Below are 18627 nucleotides of genomic sequence, written 5' to 3'. Positions count from 1 at the left end.
CTGCTGTTTGGTTTGTGGGGCCCTCTCGAGTTAATGTCAGAGCCGGATTCCAATTGATGTTGTTCCTCTTCCTTTCTCTCCTCTCTGATGTGATGTCAAGCAATGATACAACACTCCTTCTTGAGTCTCACCAGAAGCGAAAGCGGCAGAATCCTGGTGAGCTAATCGTATCAAATGCAGTTCGAAGAGCTGATGACTATTTGATAGGAGATCACCTAAACTCACTTTGCTTCTGTATCTCTCGTCACCTCGGTTCTGGTCATATCCTTCTCATCAATATCATTCCCCAATCGCCATGACCACATCATCCTCTCCTATTCCCTCTTCTCCTGTAAGTATCACCCGCTCGACCAGCTTGTCTGCCCGAAAGACGTATTCTCGAAAAGCATCGATCATCAGGGAGAAAAGAAAGGCCGAAGCTCTAGGGGAGGATACGGATGATAGTGATGAGGAGATCGCATATGGGTCTGCTTCTAATAGCACCAAAGGGAAGGCAGTGATCAAGGATGGATCTCCCATATCAAAGAAAGTCAAGGAAGGAATATCGCTGGTGGACACACATAGTGATAACTCACCTCAAAGTCGAATCTCGAGGTCTTCTGGCGATAGGAAACTCACGTCAGCTCGTAGTCTACCTTCATCCCCTTCGGGAAGTAGGACACCCTCACCTTCGCCCCCACCAATCAAGAAATCCAGATCTACCAATATCATTCCCACTTCGACCCCTCCAAGCAATAGACCGAAATCGAAAGAGCAATCAAAACGTTCGGCTCCTACGGTCGATATTCACCCGCCATCATCTTCTCCACCTTTACCACCCGACGCTAGAGCACCTTCCACCCCACCCCGAAAACTCAGATCACTCTCTCGAACGAATACACCTCAAGGATCACCATCGGCTTACGAAGATCTATTTTCGGCTGTTTCACCAAGGAAAGATTATTTCGAGTCACCTGGTAAATCCACTTCGCCTGGCACGCTTGATGTCACCAACCGACCGAAAATGGGCAGACCAGGGGGGATGAGGAGGATGTTAACGAAGAGTCAGAGTATGACTTCAGTGCCGATTAGTCCGTCCAAACGGACCAAAGAAGAACAAGGTGTTGATGAGGATGATAAGAGTTCTTTCGGAGGATCAATGACCCATTCACCTGCTCAGCAAACTCAACAGGCTCCTACAACACCTTCAAAATCACTTCTACGTACTCAATCCATGCCAGAATCACCCTCACGTTCATCACCACGAGGTGCAGATCACACAAGCTCGGCGACAATGCCTGTACGAGTGGCAAGTGGTAGTGGTGGTGGTTCAGGAGGAAGAGCCAAAAGGACGTATGGCGGAAAACGATCGATGTTAGCTGAAGTATCTCAAGTGAATTTGGATATAGCGAATGTATCAAGGGAAGATTTGGGTGTAGAAGAGACTGCTCCTGAAGCTAGTTATGCAGAGTTGAGAAAGAAGTACGAAACTGATAATGATGAGACGCAAAATGGTTCTGGTAATCTCATGGCCGTGAGTTTTCTTGCTAGCTATTCTCGGGTCAAGAATGTAATCGTAATCCAATTGATGTGACCGTCGTGCTCGGTAGGAGCTACTGTTGGCAAGAGCACCGCAAGCTGTATCAGATATGAGATCTAAAGGGGAGAACAGAAGGTTCATGGATGAACTATCTTGTTTGATAGAGGGAATCACCGATACAAGTATGGGAATGTCATTCAAGAGGACTAGGTGAGCTTAGCTTAGTAACCTGAAAATCATGTTTAACAGGCAGCTCATATGATTTTGCGATCATACAGTGCCATCGATATTCTGGACAATATGCAAGATGAGAGCTGGTTGGCTAAAATGAATATATGCGGTCAAGTGGAGAAAGTTTGGGAGAGTTTCATGGAAGCTAGAGGGGAAGAACCTGATTTGGTCGGTATGAGTTTCAACTGTACATTCAAATTGATGCTAACGATATGTACAAACTTCAGGCTATGGAAACTATATGTATGCTATTTCTAGAGACCCTACAGCAATCAAATTTTGGGATCGAACATATATTATTGAATGATGCCGAAAAGGTATTGGATCTGTTGTTGAGAAATCTGAAGGTCAGGAATGGACCGCTCGATGGGAATGTTAAAGGGAAAGCCAACAGCTCGGTGAGTGGTTGTCGAACTCGATACATCAGGAAGGGACTGACAATTTGAGAAGATACAGAAAATACGACGCATTTTCGCCTCGATGCGATCAGCATCCTCATCAGTCACCGTAAGTCCACTGATACTCAATGCAATGGCTTCCGACTGATCGTCTATGTGATCCATCCAGCCAAGCACACGGCTGCTCGCTTCTACCGTACTTGGCGATATTTATCAATCGAGTTTGCTGAAGGACTCGAGTCCGGCCGTTGAAGATGCTCATGTATTTGAGAAGGTGACAAAGAGTTTGAGGTCTGAAGTCAAAATACTTGTCGATAGGTTTGATCTTAACGAGAAAGGTTTAGTAAGTGTCTTCTTCTTGGCCTTTGTCGGCTTCTGGTGCTTATGAGGCTATACAGGATCTACTACCGGCGGAAAATCTACCTGATTTCGATCATGTTTATGCGCTACTCCAGATCATCGCTCACACCTTGAGTAACGCCGATGACCGTCCGCATGAGCTGCAACAAGGACATAAAGACCTAATCGAGGATCTCACGATCATCATCATTGCATGCAGTAGTCTGGTCTTGAATGAAGAAGATGTCTCGGTCAACAGCAAGTCTCAAATCTAATATGTTACCCTACTACCACGATGCGCTGACAGCGGTACATATAGCTTCACGCTGCGTCCTCCAATCTCTTCAACTGCTTCTCGTGGTCACCGATACCTCGCCCGAATGGGCCGCGCAAATCATACAAGTACAAGGTGGGGCAACGAGTTTAGCACGATTGATACTCCAACGTGAACATTTCCTTCCTGGAGCTCGCCCGTCAAATAACGAGAACGAAGAACAAAGTCAACAAACAGAAATTGATGTCGACATGGAGACGCAGGGTGTTTCGACTTCTGGTCTCTTGGAAGATTTCCTACTTACTGTTCTGGCGGTGTTGATCCAATGTATCCGGTCGGGTGACGAGTCTATCAAAATGATAGCTAGCACAAGTGAGCTATGCTGAGTACGAGTTCGATAAAATGACTAGTAGCTGATTTCGGGAAACAGTGATCCACTCGAGCTGTAAAGGAAAATACGGATGTTTACGAAAATGCCATTGTCTCGATACACTGTCTCTGACTCATCATCTTTCTAATCTGTACTCCGAATATTCAGATAATGACAGGAGTGTAAGTTAGCATTGATACAATCCATGAGATCAAATAAGGTTACTGACGAGATACTATAGATATTCGCCAAGGCCGTCGCCGGATACTTGGCATTGGTAATCACCAAGTTCATATCATCCCTCGACAAGGTACGGGAACCGGATATCAAATCATTACCTGGAGGGTCGAGACGTGAGAAATTGGAGGGATTGAGAGCTTCATTGAGAGGATTGAAATATGAATTACACCAGAACCTCAAACGACTATTGATGTCTAATAGTGCGACAGCGCAGAATGAAGAGCAAGTAAGTGATGAGGATGAGGATGAAGGTGAGATGCAAGATATCCAAGGGGCTTTGGACGATCTGGAAGCGATGATCAGAGATTTGATTTGAGGATGAATACTATCTCATTTATAAACATACGAGTACTATCTAATCTATTTTGGAGAGATGTGCGATATTTATCAATACTTACATCTGTGATCACTATCTATATTGTGTGTATGTATCAAACAATGACCCAGTAGCATATCGAAGGTAGTAAAACAGGATACTCGTACAGGCACAGCAAAAAGATTTTTTCGATTGATACCAAGCTTCAGATATCAACTGTGTCATCCCCCAATTTTCGTTGGTTTTCGTAAACTATTCGTCATCGTTAATCGTTATCAATCGTCAAGCACCTAGCAGTATTTCCGTTCCATTTGCATTTCCGTGATAAACGACCAGCAGATGATATATAGATGGATTGGATCACACGAGATATGATGTATAGAATGTGTAGTCGTAAATGTGCTGTCGTATAGTGTCGTATCGATTTGATATGCTCAACACCTGCATAGCGGGCTGAACGTTGTTTGAGGATATGAAGATCATGTATAGCGAACTGAATTGGATTGTGGCAATCTGCTGTTGCGTAATGTCCATGCCACGAGGTAGATGAACCTACTTGTAACTTACTTAGCAAGTTGTGTGTGTGTGTGTGTGTATTTCGTGTATGTGCTAGTGTACTCGCACTGCCTTGGCATCTCAAGTTGATGGAGATCAACATCAACATCAGCTGTCAGTGATCGGTATTGCCCTCTGCTATACCAGCATCATCAAATTGAATTGATGGCTTATGGTTCGTCATCTGGCCATTGGTATGCATCTCTTTTAACTTAGTCGGTTATGTCATTTTTCAGTATGGCAGTTTGTTCCCATTTCTCCGCAAACTCCGCGTGTCGTCCTAGTAAAATTGCCACCCACCATAGTATACTGGACCCTGGACCGCACCCTTCCCTTTCATGTAATATCACTACTGCTGCTGTATCACTTTTTCACTTTCATCTCCTCTCCATCTCCATCATCGTTATATCTCACTATAACGGACTCTTTCCATCAAGAAAAGGGTCTATCATCACTACTCTTCGTTTGGGTTCACTCTCAACATAGCACTGCATAGCTCATCCTTATACCACAAGGATAGCTTCACGTAGTCTACCATCAAAAAAAGAAGATTGAGACAGGACCGAGTACCTCTGTTCTCGTCATCACCACTCAACTCAAAAAAGAAAAGTCAAGAGACAAGATCATCGTATCGACTCTTGTCTGATCAGCATCAGCATCCTCATATATATAAAGGACTTGGTTCGTAAGGACACTTTAGCATACATAGAATATCAAGAAGAACGTGTGAGTAGTATTGTTCATGAATGGATCATTGACAAACTGAAATAAAACCTTTTTTCCATCCCGATCTTACCTCTGTTTGCTGATATCATATATACCATACCATTCCGATAGATTCTTCAAATACCGTCCTTCCCTTTATTCTCGTCCGTGAACAGAACAAAATCAAAAGTCAAGTCACTTATCATATCATTCAAATATTACGACTTTTCTTCTCCCGCTCTCACGACTTCCAACCTTAAAAAAAGCATCTCACGACCTGAACTTCTTTTTATCTTTTTTGTCTTTGAATAAAACCAAATTCAAAGGCAGAAAAAAGTCGAATACGTATTATCGTCAATGAGCAAAACTACCACAGCAAACGTCAATCAAGCTTCAGGCAAAGCTTCGGCTTCGACGTCCACGTCCGCTTCTTCCGCCTGGTCTCGTGGACCTCCAACCGCTTCTGCTACCTCGACACCTGTCCCCTCCAACCCAGCTTCAGGAAGTAACACCCCTGCTCAATCAAATTCCTCTTTACCCAATGGAGTGAATAACCAATCTTCAGCCTCAAATGGTCCCAACCCAGTGCCGATCGCAGGTGGTGGACATAGTAGGAAAAGTAGCATGCTAGTCGGAGGTGGTATGGATATCAAACGAGGTGAGTATCGATTCTTTTCGGCGAAACGGCATGTCGCATCATCTGATTGGATATGTTGTCGATAGGTAACATTGCTTTTGGTACTGTCGATCACCCCAACCCCATGCTGTCCTCATCTCCGGCTGCTCCCTCAACGACCGGTGCTCACCTCTCCGATGCTGTCAAATCATTCGGTTCGATAGACGCCGATGCCTCCAATGACTCTGCTGCAGTCAAGACTAAAAGGATGAGCTCGCTAGGTGCTCAATCTTCGACCAGTCCACCACCAACTACTGGCGCTGTTCCACCCAAAAAGAACCTTGATCTGCACTCCCTCTTCGCCGGTAAATCCCATCAACAAGCACCCGCTCCCTCTACCTTGTCTCCCCAGCAGCAACCTGCTGTACCCCCTACACATGACAGGAGGCAGTCGATGAGTCAATCAGGTTTCCAACCTGGACCAAATGGTCTTCCAAACTCACCCTACACCGGTACTCCCCACCTCCGTCCACCCGTTAGCGGTCTCCCCAACCAACAACGATCACCTGTATTGAACCAAGCTATCCCACCCAACCAGTTCAACCCATCTGCACCTACCCATGTCCAACAAGGTTTCCGACCCCCTCAACAAGGTGGTATGCCTCCCCAGCAAGCCCAAGTCAGACCTAATGGTGTTGGTCCTCAGGGTATGCCCAGACCGGGTATGATGATGGGTCCAGGTGGAATGGGAGCTTATGGTATGCATCCTGGTCCCCAAGGTCCAGGTTACCCAATGATGCAATACCCTCAACAGAACTACTACGTAAGTTTGGTGTTCTCTTCTTGATAAAAGGGATGACGAGGCTAATTCTCGCGTCCACCTCTAGCAGGGATACAACCCATACGAGCAGCAGCAGTACAACCAACAGTGGGCTCCTCAGCAACATCCTCAGAATCAGCAGTACAACAGTGTTGGATACAACCCAGCTCAACAACAAGCTGGACCAATGTCTCCTCGAGCTGCCCAGGGCCAACTTCCCCCTTCCCAATCACCCATGCCACCTTCCGCTGGCCTCCCCAGTAGTGGTGGTGCCAGTCCCGTTCCCACGCCCCCTACTCGACCTCCATCTCTTATGAGCGGTCATCAACCTACTCCCTCAAACGCTTCTGCCTCTTCCATCCCTGTGACACCTCAACGACCTATGCCTCCCACCTTTACACCTCAACAGGCTCAAAGCCCCTCAACTCCTGGCTTCCCTCCTCACCTATCTGGCTCTGCACCCACATTCACACCTAGACGGACCACTGCCGCCATCAAGATCTCTCGTCCGGATGGATCTGCCTTAGATCTCAAGGCTGAAGCTGCCGTCAAAGCTAAGACCTCACCGGCTCCATCGAGTGGTGCGGGTACACCAGAACTAGGAAGTGAGCCACAGCAGGAAGCTCCTAAGAAGAAACTCGCTTTACCAGTCGTTGTCAGAATCGAATCTGAGGAGCAGAAGAAGCTACGATTAGCCGAGGAAGCTGCTAAAGAGAAGATCAGGTTGACGGAAGAGAAGGAGGAGAAGGAGAGGCAGGAACGAAGAGAGAAGAAAGCCAAGGAGGAAGAGGAACGAAAAGCTAAGGAGGCAGCTGAGAAGGTGAGTGATCTCTTTATCACATCAATCATGGCTACTAACTGATCATGGTTTCAGGCCGAAAAGGAGAAGGCGGAAGCTGAAAACAAAGAAAAGGCTGCTGCCGAAGCTGAGAAGAAGAAACTGGAAGAAGCATTTGCCGCCGAACAAGCCGCCGCTGAAAAGGCCGCGGCTGAGAAGGAGGCCAACGCTAAAGCTCTCAGAGAACACTCTGAGAAGGCCGAACAAGAGAAGGCTGCTGCACATGCTGCCGCTCAAGAAGCCAGAGAGAAAGCAGACGAACAACGACGAGCTCTCATGACCCCCGCCGCCTCAACACCATCCTCTCCTCTCGCTTCTCCCGCTTTGGGTCCTGGTCTCCCTGCCAAACCTGTCGCTGCTATCAACGGTGCCAGAAGACCCCCACCTTCCGCTCTCGATCTCAAACCTTCCTCACCATCTCTTGCCGACGAATCCCCTAGTGCCTCTCAATCAGCTCTCAACACCGCCAAACCCATTGAAGATCTCTCATCTATCGTCTATCCCGGCTCAATGAAATCTCCTCAACCTCAGCTCAACGTCGGTGCTGAGCCTGGTAAATTCAGATACGACCGAGACTTCCTGATGCAATTCATGGGTGTGTGTCGAGAGAAGCCTGAAAGCTTACCTCCTCTCGAAGAAATCGGTCTTGAAGCCGATGCCTCAAGTGGATTTGGTAGTCGAGGATCAAGAGGTGGACGAAACTCTACGGGTCCTTCCAGTCGAAGTGTCAGTGGTGCGCCAACTGGTCTTGGTATCGGTGGTCTCAACAGACCCGCTTTCCCAGGGCAAGGTATGGGATCTTTCGGTATGGGTCAATTCGGGTCTGGATCTGGATCTCTAAGAGGTACCACCAGCGAACAACGATACCAAGCTACTCTCAGAGCTGGTTCAATGGGTCGATCACCATCTCAAGGTGGTCCTGGAATGCCAGGAATGGCTGGTCTCCCTTCTATGGGTCCATCCACTTCCCGATCGGGTGCTAGTCGAGGTAGTCAACGTGGTACCAAGCGAGCTCCTCAGGAACCTCGAGCAAGCTTGTCTCAAGAACCTGCTCCTCCACCATTACAGGTCTCAGGTAACGCTTGGACCAGAACCAGACTCGGAGGTGATGATGAAGGATCACCAGCGTTCATTGAACGTAAGGTCAAATCATTGCTCAACAAGCTTACCGAAGAGAAGTTCGATGGTATCTCCAAACAGATTCTCGAATGGGCCAACAAGTCTCAGAATGAGACTAACGGTATGACATTGAAACTCGTCATCAAGCTTATCTTCGAGAAAGCTACCGATGAAGCTCACTGGTCTGCCATGTACGCTAAGCTCTGTCGATTGTTGATGGTGGAACTTGACCCCAACGTCACTGAGGTACTTGAAGGTAAACCTACTTCCGGTGGTGTATTGTTCAGAAAATACTTGCTTGGTCGATGTCAGATGGATTTCGAGAATGGGTGGAAGGCCAGAGAAGATACTGCTGTAGCTGCTGCTGCCAAATCTGAAGAAGATAAAGAAAGATTGGCCAAACAGAAGAAAGACCAAGAAGCACAAGAGAAAGAAGGTGGTGCTGAGGGTGAAACCGAGGCTGTCATGATGTCTGATGAGTACTACGCTGCTCAGAAAGCCAAGAGAAGAGGATTAGGTTTGGTCCAGTTGATCGGTGAATTATACAAATTGGAAATGGTCTCCAAAGGTGTCATCAGACAATGTCTCATCCGATTACTCGGTAACGTCACCGATCCGGATGAAGAAGATATCGAATCGACCTGTAAACTTCTCTCAACCATTGGTGAAGCTTATGACGAAGCTGCTCCTGATAATATGAACACTGTGTTCGAGAGATTAAACCAAGTTGTTAACAGTGAATCGATCTCCTCGCGAATCAAGTTTATGGTTATGGTGAGTTTTCATATCTCTCTTTCCAAAACTTGCTGAGCTAACATAATTTATGTGTACGCTAGGACATCATGGATTTGAGAAAGGCCAAATGGAAGTCGAGAAACAAGCAAGCGGGAGTCATGACCATCGCCGAGATCCACCAACAAGCTGCGGAAGAGAAAGCTGCTGCTGCTGCTCAAGTATCTCAGGGATCGATCTCTCGAGGTGGATCAAGAGCCGGTCGATCACGGGATGGACCTCAGCCAGGAGAATGGCAATCTGTTTCTGCCAACCCTCGAGCAGGACTCGGTCGACCAGCGGACTTCTCCAACATTGGTCGAAATATTTCTTCCACCGGTATGCCCTCTGCACCTACTTTCGGACCTTCGAGTGTGTTCGCCCGAAAGGGTAAAGCCGGTGCTGCTGGTACTGTCACTCCTCCACTCTCCCGACAACCTTCCTCCGCCAACATGTTCTCCGCTCTTAACGACGCTACCGAACCTTCTCCTGCTGAGGGTAGAAGAGGTAGTGCTGATGCCGGTGACAATGCTCCTCAGAGAAAGAAACTTCAGTTAGCTCCTCGAACGAAACCTCTACCTGGTGAAGGTGAAGGTGAGGGCGAGGGTGATGAGGAAGAAGAAGAGGAAGAGGAAGAAGAGACTCCTGCTGAACCTGCCGCTCCTAAGGAATTGACCGAGGCTGGTGCCAAGACCAAGATCGCTTCTGACATGAAGGAATTGTGGGGTGAGAAAGATCAAGGAGGTTCGAGGGATCCAGAGGATATCGCCGAATACTTCAGGACGTTACCTGAGATCCGAAGACACCTCTTGGCTGAGAGGTTGTTGGAAGATGTCTTTAGGATTGCAAAAGAGAAGGACGCCAAGGTCGTGGCTAAGGGATGGAAAGCTGCTTTGGAAGCTAATGTCGTTACGACTGATGTGTTGAGGACTGCGTGAGTTAACGAGCTTACGTGTGTCAGAATACGCTTGTGCTGACCATTCTAACTCATTTCTCAGTGTCGAGGCTAGAATGCCTTCGCTAGATGATGATTCGTTAGATTTCCCTTCGGCCTACAAGGCGATTGGATTCCTAATACGACCTCTATCATTGTCGCCTGAAGAGATCAGCGCTTTGGGAGATAAGATTGACGTCTATGGAGAACCGAAGATAACGCCTAAGCAGAAATTCGAAAAGGCTCTTGCTCAAGTAGCAGAGGAGGAAGCATCGGCTTGATCGACAGTAAATCACCTAGACTCCTCGAATCGCTTTTCTTCCTTCTCGATCTCCAATAACCGGCATAGACAATATCTTTTCACGCAAATCGGGTCAAAATTCTAGATTCGACGCATCATAGCATGTTCTCTCTTCAATACATCTTGAACTCATAATGGTATAGACCAAAATGTATACCGCATAAGATCTTTGGGTTTCTCATTATATCCGTTATTTCTCCTATTTAATTTGGTTCTTCACGTTTTCACATCTCTGATATATGATATTCCTTTCTACTTCCTATTTCTAATTCTTCTCTTTCTCTTTCCGAATAGGAAGCTCAGATAATGAATATCTCAAAGCCTCATAGAATTCTCACTTTGAATACACAAACAATGTACTTCCTATCATCTACCAATTACCATATCTTCTCCTATAATTGATCACCCTCACTGTGTTGTAAGGGAAGGGAATAACACTGTCATTAGGTCTGTCCTGGGGAGGTAGATCTCAGATGGTATCTCTTTCTCTGACATATAGCGTTGGGTTTCTTTGGTCTCAGGTATAGGTGTGGGTACGATGATATAATGGGATGCATATGATATTGCGACATAATGCCGGCTTACACGGAATGATTCACTTGGTTCCATCATCATTCGTTGCAAAGTGAGATGATCGGGGGTGAAAGTGGAGGAACAAGTAAGTCTGAATTGAATGACTGACTGTCAACTGGAAATTTCGATTACTTGCATCATTGTACGGTTGTATGTATACTTGTTTGGGCACTCATTCATACCTATTTATTAAGATAACATCTCATCAACATGAATCAGCTCACATCGGAACAAGCTCAAGCATTATGGTCAGCAGGTGGATTTCTGGTGTTTGATGGATTATCAGAAGGTAGTGAATTTGGTATCGATGGGAGGTAAGTTCAAACAATACATCACACTCCTGTCTCGTCTACATGAGGTCAAGCTGAACATACTGATGATATAGTTGAAAGAACAGTATCAACATTATACGTAAATTCAGTGGTATCAAGTTCCTCCCACCAGGTATACACCTAATCGCTTGGTCACCCTCTTCTTCTTCTTCTTCTTCCACCAATCCTGCGGGTCCTGCGGGTATACCCATTCGATCTGGTCTCATAAGGTATACTAAACCGAAAGAACGGTTCGTCATACGATATGATCCTCAATCTGAACATACCGAGATACAACAATATGTGGTAATCTCGGACGACAGGTTGAAATCCCTCGATGGGGAGATGGCTCCTTACCCATTTGATCATCTCGAGCGTTGGAAATCCCTCACTTCACATATAACCGAAGAGACGATCATACAAATGATAGGACGGAACAACAGGGTGATCAATGGGTTGATAGAAGTAGAAGGTGAAGAGGACGATTCGATAGATCGTAGGAAAGGAATCACCAATAAAGAGAATGAAAATAATACAGGTGAAAATGGTGATAAGTTGAATTTTGTTAGATTCAACTTGAAGAAAAGCTGGAGAGATGGTGCGATAGGTGAAGAAGTAACGAGATACTCTATAGATAAGAGTTGGTTGTTGGGGAATGTCGTCGAGAAACATTTAGGAGGAGGTGAGTCATCAACAACTATCTTGAGATATACGTTTCGAATATGATTGTCTATCATACCATATTCATGGCTGATCTTTTTCATTCTAGATCCAATCAAACTCATCTCACAACTCCAACTCTCCTTTATCCTCCTCCTATACCTTTCTTCATACTCTGCTTTACTAGTGTACAAACGAATCCTCACTTTACTCTGTCAATCAACAGCTTTTCTCTCCAATCCTTCAGAATATTTATCATCATCTGCTTCCCAAAAGAAAGTACAAGAAACGTTTGTATCGCTCGTTGATACGCTAGCAAGTCAGATACAAGCTATACCGGAGGGTACGTTCGATACCGAGTTACCTGAGTTGGATGTCTTCTACCTTGATCAAATTGATTCTATGCGGAAGAATCTGAGCGTAGCGATATCAATATCCAAGGATTCGGACAAGTGGGATGAGAATGCGAGGGAAAAGATAGGATCTTCTTGGACCAAGTTGAAGGGAGCTGGTAAGCCATGGGGATGGGAAATCGGCGACTTGTCGATAGATCGCGTAGGTCAGAATAACGATGACGATGAAGAGTCAGAAGAAGGTGAATATGCACCAGTCATCGTAGAGATGTAGAGATGTAATTAAACATGTACTTCGTACCAATGCATTGTACTGTAATCCCAATCATTATATGCTATATTACATTTCCACCTTACGATGACACATGGTACGTGATTCATAAAATCCCAGGGATAACGGCTTTCCTCTCTTTTGGATAATTATCAAATTTCTCTTCATACCACCCATGACCCCTTAATGCTCTAGGTAACATCGAGGTGATCTCTGCGAGGACGAACATCCAAGTGGGATGAAGAAGATAAGGTGGCCACCATGTTTTAGCTATTAATTTGACTATACTACCTCGTAAGCCCGCTTGGAGTCGGAGAGTCGATAGAGGAGGAAGTGGGAGCAGGACTGTGGAAGAGGACGTGGCTGCAAGAGCGAAACATGTCCATTCGAGCCTAGGTACACACATGATATACGAGTCTATCGGCTTAGACTGGTTCAAACCCGTTCAACACAGAATGACAGGAACCCACTTACCATTCACACAGATAATTTGGGAATGAAACGTATTTATATAAACCTCCTCTAGGTACTTTGTATCTACCTGATTTTGGATCGTCATCTTCAGGTAGATGGGATATCACTAGTCGCTCGGATGGAGGTCGTCGAAGGTCGTTAAGCACTTCATCGTGATATACTAGAGATCGTTTGGGAGGAATCAGCTGATGTCAGAGGAATGATAGACCTTCTACGAGGGTTGCACTTCCCACTTTAATGACACCAGGTTCAAGCGGGAAGTGTTAATCCTTTAAAGGTACTCACCATTCCCCATAAACCCTATAGCCCATCCTCCAACTGTTGCCCAGAACTTCCAATCGATTTCTGCCTGAGGTGGATAGAACGCCAGGCCCATAGCGATCAGATAGCCATTACTATCACACCATATCAGTCAATACACCATGAAAGGTCCAGAGTATTGTGAAAAAACCTACCATAGGTTGAACAGACCCATCGCTAAGGCTACCAGTACATGCAACGGTGACCTTTTAGGGGAAAGTACCAAGGGAGAGATGATTGCTCGATGAGCATAATGAGCGAAATATAATCCCTACGATCACCATCTCGTCAATGAGCTTGTTGTGCAATGCCAAGCCTAGTTGTGATACTCACTGCGAGGACTCTTGCCGGATGATTCAATGTGGGGTGTGGATTGACGAGTAAAGTCGTTGCGAAAGTCAATGGCTATTTGACGTCGATCAATCGGGATGAGTAGCTCCTCTTCATCTTGTTTTTGCAAGAGCTTAAACTTACCGAGACCAGCTCAGCCACTGCCCAAGCTATGTTACCTAAGCACACCAGTAGCTCAGCATATGCACAGCATCGGAAGCATGATCTAACCAGATCGTTTCAGACCTAAACCAAACGTACCATTCACATTCAAGTTCGAAGTCTTACTTGCGAACCTTCCGAAAGGGGCGTCGAGGACGTACAGGGTTATAGGTGCATGAAAGGGAAATATATGAAAGGTGAGCAGGGTGGGGAAGAATGCTGAAGGCGGTGTCATCGTATTTTGTCAAAGGACGAAGGCAGGAAGACAAGAGAGAGGTTGTTGATGATCATGCTCTGTTAGTTATATTCCGTCGTTCACGGTGAGATATGAAGTCATTCACGAGAAATGTTCATTCGTGGCTGTGGCACTTACCCGAGGTTCCTCCACCCAGTATCAAAGGGACGAGATCGAACAAAACTTGTCAGAGCGTCTTTGTACATTGACCGGATGTGTTTCGTAGCAAGCATCGGTGGGCGGGCTTATGATCACGCTCTGTACGTGTAGTCCAGGTACTCGAAGTGACTTTGCTCGCTTTACTTTCTTTTGTGCCGCTAAGCGAGGCTTGGTCTGCTTCGAAAATCTCGTACTTACATCCTTTATCCCAACTCGAAGCCCGCTGACTCAAGAATGACTCTAGGTTGTAAGCCCACGGCTATAAAAGCTACCTTCGTCGTCGCTCGAGGCCTACTCACATTTGCAACAGTCCGTTTGTATAACTTTAGTCATATTTATCGTCGTCGCGCAAAATTGGACATAGATAATAATGGCAGAGTCATCTGGAAGAAGCGAGGTTCCTACAGTCCCTATCGCTGAGCTATACAATGCGATCCCTTATCATGATGGCAGAAGCACTGGAAGTGAATCAAGAGCTATGAAACGCTTTCTCAATCAACATGGTGACACAAAGATCGGTAGACGAACTTTGGGAACTATCATTTCTGAGGTCGAGTAAGTCAACTTCATAGTCTTTTTGATTCGATTTGTCCTGTGTCACCATGGCTGGCTGTTAGCTTGGTCCATGATCAAGGAGATCCACTTTGGCTTATCATTCCTTGTCACATTAAACAGGCAGATCACAGCACCGGGAAGAGCCTATTTCATTGTCGACCAATTTCACCAAGATGGTAGCTTGTCTGTCCTTCTCACTGGTCAGACTCACGACTCCAACGGCAACACTGCAGACCAACGATTCAGGGTACATGGACCAGCACTCACAAGTGCCTCTACTGTAAAAGACCGTGATGCGCTCCGTACGATACTCCTTATGCAAGCACTGAGCCAAGGTCCCAACGATCCCAACAGTACGACGGAGCGACCTCTACAGAGACTGACCAAGGAGAGTGCCACCGCTCTTATCTCCGGTTGTGACAGAGCAGGTAACCGCCATGGAACCGTGAGTAGAAATTTTGACAAAGCCAAGACTGCCATTACCGCTGCTATGCACAGCCAAGAAGAGACGGGTAGCTTCAACTTGAGCTTGGAGCAATCTCCCATGCTCAAGGAGCTACCGGGGATCCCTTCGTTCATTCCAGACAGAAATGTCCGCCAGAGACTTAAGAGCAAGCTTAATGCAAGTCAACGTGCTGGTACTATCTCCGCATTCTCAGTGACTCCCGAGTATCTCGGTCCTGACTTCGAAATCATCAAGAATGGGCTCAAAAAACTTGAAGATACAGTCTTACGAAGTGATGCTCAAAGGGACCCTGATGCGATCATGTCATATTTCGCTGAGGTGAGTGACATGGTTGTTTAATTCTCAGATGCTAGTGCTAAGTACTCATCCTGCTCTTCACTGATCCAGCGCGGCTTTTCTTCCGCCGCTCAAGACTTTTACCAAAACAGCGAGCGTGACAAGCGGTTTGGGGAGTGGACTTTCAACCTCGTCCTCGCTCAAGCGGCGACTGGCAAGAACTTGCCAGCAAACAGAGTGGCAGATATGATGTCTGACGATTACATGGACGAAGTGAATGCCACGTTGACCGCTACCACAAAATATACCAAGAGTTCAGATAGAATATGGCCTAGACCCAGTGAGTTTCTCACTGTAGATGATCGAGACGTTCAGTCGTTCTTCGATGACGTCGCGCGGACCCAGGTGGAGAAGAATAAAGCCAGTCTGGATGCGTTGGAATACTCGCAGTGCATCGCGGAGTATCCTGGTCTAAAGCGGAAGGTAAACACCATCCTAGCAGGCTTTGGCTCAAAAATACTGGAAGAAGCCCGTCAGGCAGGGAACAATTCCGCCACTCACGCTGAAACTTATGCAGAGCAGTCATATTTTGATTACGCTATAAACCAGATCAGACAAGAAGGAGGACAAAACATAGCGGACCTCACTGAACAGCAAATAGTCGATATGCTCCCAGCCCCAGCTCTCGCTGAATACAAGGAGAGATTCAGTCATTGACCTTTTGATGTAGCTGGATAATCTTCCCTCGCTTTTACGGTTCTAGCACACTTTTTCCGTACATATTCATTCAATATAGCATGCTCGGGCTATTTTATGTATATACGGCGAGTCATTCTACGACGCTGTGCTGTACACGATCATTCTGCCAGAGCGACATATCTAAGCCTTCATAATGGTCATTTTATGAACTGTTGCAATGACTAATCTCTTCAACTGCGGCCGTCTCACTCGCAACACATGATAAATCGACGCTGATTTCAACCGACCAATCGCGATTTTTTTCCACGATGTCGCATATTTTGCACCAGGTACAGTACAGTACAGTAGAACTACATCGTCTTGCTAAATGTCGGTCTGGGCCTTGTTGATGCTTTTGAACGATGTGATTGTCTTCTAAGATCCTCACCAAAACACATCCTCCCCGAGGATCTCCTCCATGAAGAGCCTGAAGAAGCACCACCACAGGCCAGCCACACAGTCGCTTATGTTCAAGCGAAATGACGTTGCATGAATCTTCGGTTTGCGAAGTGTCTTCAAAACAAGATACGGGCTTCTGGGATCTCAAAGGACAGTCATGTTCATGTTAGGAGCCTATGGAAGCTGAAGCTGTTAGGTATATCAGTCTGCATGATTTGCCCACGCTCTCAGTAAAAATGATAATTCATTACCCACATACTTAGGGAGAGGACTTTCACTTTATATAATACTGATTCATCTAAAAGTCATTCATTATCTACTAAAAGTTATGTCCTCAAGTATCACTCGAGAATAGCTCGTACCCCGAAAGTCTCAGTCGCGGAGGTGTTCTGAAGCAATTTTCAGATCTGTACCCCTACTCAAACGCCTTCGACCGGTCAGAGGAGACAAGGAGAAAATTGGAAATGAACAACATAAACTTCCTTGATGAGTATGGTAAGACCAAATGCAGCTCTACCAGGACCTATGGGGAAATGATAAATGACGATGATTGAGTCTGTCAGCTTATGTTTATCGGTTCTGCAGAGCTGATGCTCACTGTCATTGGGGTAGAGAGATTCACAATCCTCATAGTCTCACGCTTGCATTCATGTATGATCGCTCCGAGGGAGCGGAACAAGGCCCTGTGAGCATATAGCTGACTGAGCCACATTAACAGATGCTGCTTTATGGCAGTCCAATGACATCCGCCATAATCGAAGACGATTACTCCGCCGTGGCAGCGATTCTCAGTGTATAGATCTCACATCCTCAAGACATCGATAAGTTGTCCAATCAGGATGTAGATCGACTCGAAAGGTCTCTCACGGAGGCCAGGGAAAGGCATCCCAAACTCGCCAGGGACTATTACCAAGTGCTCAGAGCCATGTCTGAAGCCCGAAGAGCACGAGATGTCGTGAAATCATTCCAATTGGCCACCTTTTCTGCCCGTAGTTTCGGTGCGACAGAGGCTCTGCCGATATTTATCAAACGGAAGGAGGCTCGGGGATCTCTTCGAGCAGTAATGCGCACTGTCCATCAAGTAACTGTCTTCGAGCCCACCAGCTTATGCCAACAAGTACCGCCTGAATATCAGAAGGAAGTCGGGGAAGGTTTGATCGAAGAGCAAGTCAAGGTATAAGGCGAAACGAATCTGTTTTTTGTTGGATGGCTAAGGATCGGAGAATCATCTCAAGCACTTCCCACAAAACCCATTGGCTGTCGATGAATCGATGTCAGATGGAAAGTTATTATGGGGAAATACACCTTCAGCGTGCCGAGGTCAACTACAACCCTCTGAGCTACTTGCAGAGGGAGAAGACCTTTTGATCAATAAGAATATCCAATCTGTCGCTGATAAGTCAAAAGCTAGAGCATGCGCTGCGACCGGGAGTTCAGATCCTGGACCAACCGTATCGGAACCTATGCGAAATCAAGATCCTCTGGAATATGCTTTGAGCGTCCTCAGGAAGGAGTACCACGAGGATGAACTCGATACTTACGATCTCTCAGCCATTGAGCCCTTCCTGCCACATTCAGCATTACGAGAGCGTCAATTGACAATCGCTTGAGTATTGAGTCGAACCTCGGTGCATATACGAGGAAACAGACGGATGTCATTCTGCTATGATAAATGTACTTATGAATATCCCATGATAAGCCACCAACCTCAACCAGTTCCAACCCTAAACAAGTTCTTCCACCATAGAAGGGATTTCTGAGCCCTTAACATCCGTATCTTTTGCCGGGGGGCTGCTTTAAACCTGGTTTGCATCAAATGCATAATGATAATTAAATCATCATAAAATGAGAAAACGTCAAATCCAAATTCACTTCAGTCATACACATCTTCAATATATTCTGATCACGCACGTATTTACGACCACCTTATCGGATGTGTCTTTGTCGCTCGCATTTTGGGTATAAGTCATTTGCGAAAAATCGTACATATTGGTGGAATAATGTTAGGTGATACTTCAC

At 46.1% G+C, this 18627-nt stretch overlaps 6 protein-coding genes across 6 annotated transcripts; 5 read left to right on the top strand and 1 right to left on the bottom strand.

Moving 5' to 3' along the window:
- Positions 1-295: 295 nt before the first annotated feature.
- Positions 296-3687, top strand: V865_001157 (uncharacterized protein; the record flags this gene model as incomplete). Its single annotated transcript, XM_066224980.1, has 10 exons — positions 296-1513; positions 1590-1729; positions 1798-1918; positions 1978-2148; positions 2201-2257; positions 2318-2491; positions 2547-2745; positions 2807-3133; positions 3192-3313; positions 3373-3687. 10 exons carry the CDS (start codon positions 296-298, stop codon positions 3685-3687), a joined length of 2844 nt encoding a protein of 947 aa, XP_066081077.1.
- Positions 3688-5304: 1617 nt separating this feature from the next.
- V865_001156 (uncharacterized protein) lies at positions 5305-10326 on the top strand (the record flags this gene model as incomplete). Its single annotated transcript, XM_066224979.1, has 6 exons — positions 5305-5605; positions 5671-6386; positions 6451-7203; positions 7258-9114; positions 9177-10045; positions 10110-10326. 6 exons carry the CDS (start codon positions 5305-5307, stop codon positions 10324-10326), a joined length of 4713 nt encoding a protein of 1570 aa, XP_066081076.1.
- An 803-nt stretch (positions 10327-11129) lies between these two features.
- On the top strand, positions 11130-12517 carry V865_001155 (uncharacterized protein; the record flags this gene model as incomplete). Its single annotated transcript, XM_066224978.1, has 3 exons — positions 11130-11233; positions 11317-11912; positions 12000-12517. 3 exons carry the CDS (start codon positions 11130-11132, stop codon positions 12515-12517), a joined length of 1218 nt encoding a protein of 405 aa, XP_066081075.1.
- Positions 12518-12620: 103 nt separating this feature from the next.
- V865_001154 (uncharacterized protein) lies at positions 12621-14015 on the bottom strand (the record flags this gene model as incomplete). Its single annotated transcript, XM_066224977.1, has 7 exons — positions 12621-12906; positions 12989-13148; positions 13274-13383; positions 13444-13559; positions 13622-13693; positions 13763-13797; positions 13880-14015. The coding sequence occupies 7 exons, from the start codon at positions 14013-14015 to the stop codon at positions 12621-12623; spliced, it is 915 nt and encodes a 304-aa protein (XP_066081074.1).
- Positions 14016-14544: 529 nt separating this feature from the next.
- Positions 14545-16188, top strand: V865_001153 (uncharacterized protein; the record flags this gene model as incomplete). Its single annotated transcript, XM_066224976.1, has 3 exons — positions 14545-14729; positions 14850-15513; positions 15583-16188. The coding sequence occupies 3 exons, from the start codon at positions 14545-14547 to the stop codon at positions 16186-16188; spliced, it is 1455 nt and encodes a 484-aa protein (XP_066081073.1).
- Positions 16189-17533: 1345 nt separating this feature from the next.
- V865_001152 (uncharacterized protein) lies at positions 17534-18218 on the top strand (the record flags this gene model as incomplete). Its single annotated transcript, XM_066224975.1, has 2 exons — positions 17534-17782; positions 17844-18218. 2 exons carry the CDS (start codon positions 17534-17536, stop codon positions 18216-18218), a joined length of 624 nt encoding a protein of 207 aa, XP_066081072.1.
- Between the last annotated feature and the right edge of the window lie 409 nt (positions 18219-18627).

Source organism: Kwoniella europaea, chromosome 1 (assembly GCF_036810445.1).
Source record: "Kwoniella europaea PYCC6329 chromosome 1, complete sequence".
Taxonomy (NCBI): Eukaryota; Fungi; Basidiomycota; class Tremellomycetes; order Tremellales; family Cryptococcaceae; genus Kwoniella; species Kwoniella europaea.
This window is presented reverse-complemented; position numbering and strand designations above follow the sequence as displayed.